General features: G+C 46.3%; 1 protein-coding gene across 1 annotated transcript in view; it reads right to left on the reverse strand.

Annotated features, from left to right (window-relative positions):
- The window catches only part of LOC122130475 (cell surface glycoprotein 1-like), a 7567-nt gene that overhangs the window by 109 nt on the left and 2458 nt on the right, over positions 1–5000 (reverse strand). Inside the window, exons 5-7 of the mRNA XM_042705192.1 lie at positions 4968–5000; positions 1884–2011; positions 1–1690 (exon numbers count right to left, since the gene is read on the reverse strand). The exon at positions 1–1690 is cut by the window's left edge and continues 109 nt beyond it; the exon at positions 4968–5000 is cut by the window's right edge and continues 85 nt beyond it. Coding sequence (XP_042561126.1) covers positions 391–1690; positions 1884–2011; positions 4968–5000 — 1461 coding nt within the window. The 3' untranslated portion in view covers positions 1–390. The remainder of the gene's footprint in view (positions 1691–1883; positions 2012–4967) is intronic.

Here is a 5000-nt window from a genome sequence, read left to right on the forward strand (position 1 = left end):
CCTGCACACACTCTGCTAACATTTCACTTAACTGCTGCTTCCACCCCAGGCTGAAGGACACACACACAGTCCAGAGCAGTAGTGATGTCTAACGAGATGTAAACACACACACACACAGCCTGGCACACTCTAAACGTTTCTTCTTTTTGTCCTGTCTCCACACACACACACTCACCCAAGCAAACCTCTTTGTAAACATGTTTAGAGAGACGGAGGACACACACACTCGATACACTGGACATCCTATACTTCCACCAACTGGCGCACACACACATTGATTAAAAACATTGGAATAGCATAATTTCCTGCGTTTACAGATATCACACACAGCATAGCACACACGCACACGCACACACACACACACACACACACACACACACACACACACACTCATGAGAGAGCGGTGCACAGGCGGCTGTGGTAGCTGCCGTCCTTAAGGCCGGTGCAACTCTGCAGCAGCATCAGCTCCAGCTCCGCTCTCTGGCGCCCCTCAGAGGCGGCCGCAGGCACTGCAGGAGTGAGGCGCAGCAGCAGGCCGCGGTCCCAGTCCGACTCCGACGACCAGGGGGGGTACGAGGGGTGCGAGGGGTGTGGGCTGGGGCAGGGAGAGAGGGAGGGGGGGCTGCTGGGGCACTGCTGATGCGCCTCTGGGGGCGTGTCATAGTGGAAGTAGGGGTGGAGCAGTGGGGGCTCCAGGTCAGTCGGACAGGAAGTGACCAGGTGAGGGGGAGGAGTCAGAGGAGGAGGCGGGGTCCTCAGGGACTCAAAGGCGGTTCGGCGTCGTTTGGGGGCGGGGTTAGCACATTCCACCTGACTGCGTTTCCGCAGACTTGTGTCACACTCTGGTTGGCATGGCAACAGCACTGGAGGGGAGGGGTCAGTCCTTTCCGAGGGCCAATCAGATTTCAGAGTCTCTACACACGAGCCCACCTCCAGTCTGTTGGCCTGATTCTCTCTCGGCTCCGCCCCCATCTTGTGTTCCACCAATAGCAGCACTGCAGCAGATGAGGAGGCAGGGCTGAATGTGACAGAGGGGAGGGGCATAAGGATGTGGGAGTGGTCTGATGGGTTGTCATGATGTGCAGGAGGGGTGTGGCTCGGGCCCTGGGAGGGGAGGGGCATACACAGGTGGGAGGGGTCTGATGGGGTGTCATGATGTGCAGGAGGGGTGTGGCTAGGGTCCTGGGAGGGGAGGGACTTACACAGGTGGGAGGGGTCTGATGGGTTGGTGTGCGGTACCACAGGGGTGTGGCTCTGGGAGGGGAGGGGCTTCATCTTCCTCTCCTCTCCTTGCTCCTCCTCCTCCTCACTGTGCTCGGGGTTCACTGTGGGTGTGTCACTCAGTGTGGGGGGGTTCAGAGTGGGGGGGTTCAGGGTGGGGTGGTTCAGTGTGGGGGGGTTCAGTGTGGGGGGGTTGGCTGTGTCACTCAGGGTGGGGGTGTCTGGATAGGGGATGGTCTGTTGTGTGGAGTTTTCTGGTCTGTGTGTGTGTGTGAGGGTGTGTGTATGTGTCTGCACCTGAGAGTTCTGTGCGTGTGAAAGGGTGTGTGTGACTGCCAGCTTCTCTGGGCTGTGTGTGTGTGTGTGTGAGTGTGTGTGGCTGTGCGTCAGAGCGTCCTGGTTGATTTGGCCCGACATCTTGAGCTCAAGGTCCGAAGTCACCAAGATACACTGAGAGGAGCTGGAGGATCTGCAGAGGCAACACACACACGTTACAACACACACACACACATTACAACACACACATTACAACACACACACACATTAGAACACACAGAGAGGAGAGGGGAGGGGAGGAGAGGAGAAGGGGAGAGAGGAAAGGAGAAGAGAGGAGAGGAAAGGAGAGGGGGAGAGAGGAGAGGAGAGGAGGGCAGTTGTCTTACAGCTGGAAGTCTTGGGAGTGGGCGGTGCTAAAGAGGAACAGGCACTCCAGGGAGCCAATCAGCTGGTCCAGAACGGCATAGTTAGCAGAGTGCTCTGCAAAACGCAGATGCTGCTCACACTTCACATGCTACAGAGAAACACACACACACACACAGCTCATTAACACACACACACACAGATCATTAACACACACACACACACACACACAGATCATTAACACACACAAACACACACAGATCATTACCACACACACACACAGTTTACAAGTTTACTTGATGTTTGACTGTGTTAGGAAAGTTTGTCATAGTGTCAAAGTATTTCAGTATACAGGTTTCGCTAAATTTAGCTGCTAGCATCTCGTTAGCGATTAGCAATTCCGTTGTGCTGCCTTAACGGCGATTTGGGCTCATTTTAAGATAAATGACGACAACAGGAGTAAGGCACAGTGTAAGATCTGCACTGCTACGGTGTCAAGGGGCGGAAGGGAAAGTACTTTGTTTAACAGAAGCAATTTGATTAAACATCTGAAGACGCACCATAGTGCTAAGTACACAGAGTTCACTGATGCTAGTGGCGCAAAACCGAAGCAACCAATCTTAACTGACGTCTTGCAAAAGAAAAAAAACGCGCACGCACACAGAGAGAGAGAGAGGTAGAGAGAAAGACTGTGCCACATAGGTTAAGTGATTGTTTGTGTACTTGAGCAGGAGATTCTTCTGATGCTTTTGTAACTGAAATGTGCTCTTGTGCTAATCCAGTCATAGTTCTGTTCACTTTTTGTTAAGCAGACTGTGTTGTTAACTATGCAGCAAATTGAATTGCCTTTATCTGGTTATATTTGCATTTTGTCTAATGTGATGATATTGTCTGTTTGAAGGCTTTTTTTTGTGTTAAAACCAGAAAGCTCTGTTTATTTTTGGCTTGGGATAGCCTTCTGTTCATTTTGTACTATAGGCTTGACATAATCTGCAGAGGATAAAATAAAATCTGCCTCCAGATTAATTGCACTTTCATGGAGACCAAATCTAAGAAGTATCGGTACTCGGTATCGGCAAGTACACAAATAAAAATACTCGTACTCGTATCGGTTCGTAAAACAGTGGTATCGGTGCATCCCTAATACACACAGATCATTACCACACACACACACACAGAGATTATTACCACACACACACACACACACACACAGATCATTAACACACATACACAGATCATTACCTAACACACACACAGATTACCACACACACAAACACACACAGATTATCACCACACACACACAGATTATTACCACACACACAAACACACACAGATCATTATCACACACAATCATTACCCCCCACACACACACACACACCAGTGTTAATTTCGTTGACGAAAACTATGACGAAAAATATTCGTTAACTACCTTTTTCCCGTGACTAAGACGAGACTAAGACGTGACGAAAACGGATCTTTATAAATAAAAACTATGACTAAATCTATTTTAACTTTCGTTGACGAGACGAGACGAAAATGTTGGTGGTTGACTAAATCACAATTGTTTTTTTTTTCTAAACTTGTATGCACATCATTGGTTGAATGTTGCCCGGTCCTGTATCTATCCCTCCTCCACTCCCTGAGATGGCCAGACATGCAAGTGACGCCCTATGGCTGAACGTTATGATGGCTGAAGTTCAAGCACTCGGTACTGGAAGACGAATAGATATCTGGACAGTCTTTAATTATAACGTGACAGAAAATAAAACACAATGCACCGCAATAACCGGAGAGAAACCTTGTGGCTTCAATATAGGTGGGAAGAACACAACAAGAGGCACCTGAAAGCGCACAAGACAACCCTGCCATTTATGCCAAGGTAAATTAGCTAGTAACTGTCAATGATAATTAGCTAATGTTAACTAGTTATTCGAATATATTAGCCAACGTTAAGTTAACTTCAAAGGGGCAGTCGAGTGTATAGGTTGTGTCAGCTTGGATAACTAGCTAGTCATTTTCGATTGAAACCTCCCGTTTGGCTTGGCAAATGAGTTCCAAAACTTTTAGCTAGCTAACGTTGGCTAACTATGAGGTAGCATAGCTAAGTTATACTAGCTATCGATAACTAGCTAGTAAACACATTGCAGAGTGGACTATAGGACAGGCCACGCATGACATTAATCAAGAAAAAATAAATGAATATGTGATTGGTTTACATATCCTTGTCTATTTATGCAATTGTTATTATCATTGGCACTACTATCAACTCTCAAACTATCCGTCTAGCTAAATACTGTATGTTGGTTATCAGATTGCACAGCAATTCATATGGAGGATATGTGGTTGATTTAACTAAGGCCAGGTAGGCATAGTAGTTGTATTGTGTTATCAGATCATTTGAATCTTCAAAATCTAGACTTGATATTCTCTTATATTTTAATGATAATACTGTTAATTAAGTATTGCCTTAAAATTATTATTTACATTGAATTCATTGGAATTCAGCTGTAGGCATAGGAGATCTGTATCTTAGAGACTAATTGCATCCACAGTTTAAGTACTGCAAGCTTGACTATTATGCAGTTGTAGACACAACACAAGGGGTCCCCGGGCCTGAGAAGGGATGGAAAGGAGTTTAATGTGACTATAAGATGGACTTAATTTTTAGTTTAATGTGACTAAAACTAGACTAAAATGTAATGAGACTTCGTCGACTAAAACTAGACTAAAATGTTCTGAGTTTTCGTCGACGAAAACTAGACTAAAACTAAGCAGGATAAAAATGACTAAAAGTGACTAAAATTAATATGCATTTTCGTCTAAAGACTAAGACTAAGACTAAATCTAAAATAGCTGCCAAAATTAACACTGACACACACAGATTATTACCATAAAACACACACACGCACTTTGTCCATGAAACTGAGTGCACACACACACAAACACACCCGCTAACACATCCACACACACACACCCGCTAACACATCAAACACAAACACATCACACACATCGCTAACACATCCACACACACACACAGATCAAACACACACACATACTTATCCACACACACATGGCTTACACACCCAAAGCCACACACACACAGTTACCTGCTCCATGTCGGTGAAGGCCATCTGGCAGCA

This window comes from Clupea harengus, unplaced genomic scaffold (assembly GCF_900700415.2).
Source record: "Clupea harengus unplaced genomic scaffold, Ch_v2.0.2, whole genome shotgun sequence".
Taxonomy (NCBI): Eukaryota; Metazoa; Chordata; class Actinopteri; order Clupeiformes; family Clupeidae; genus Clupea; species Clupea harengus.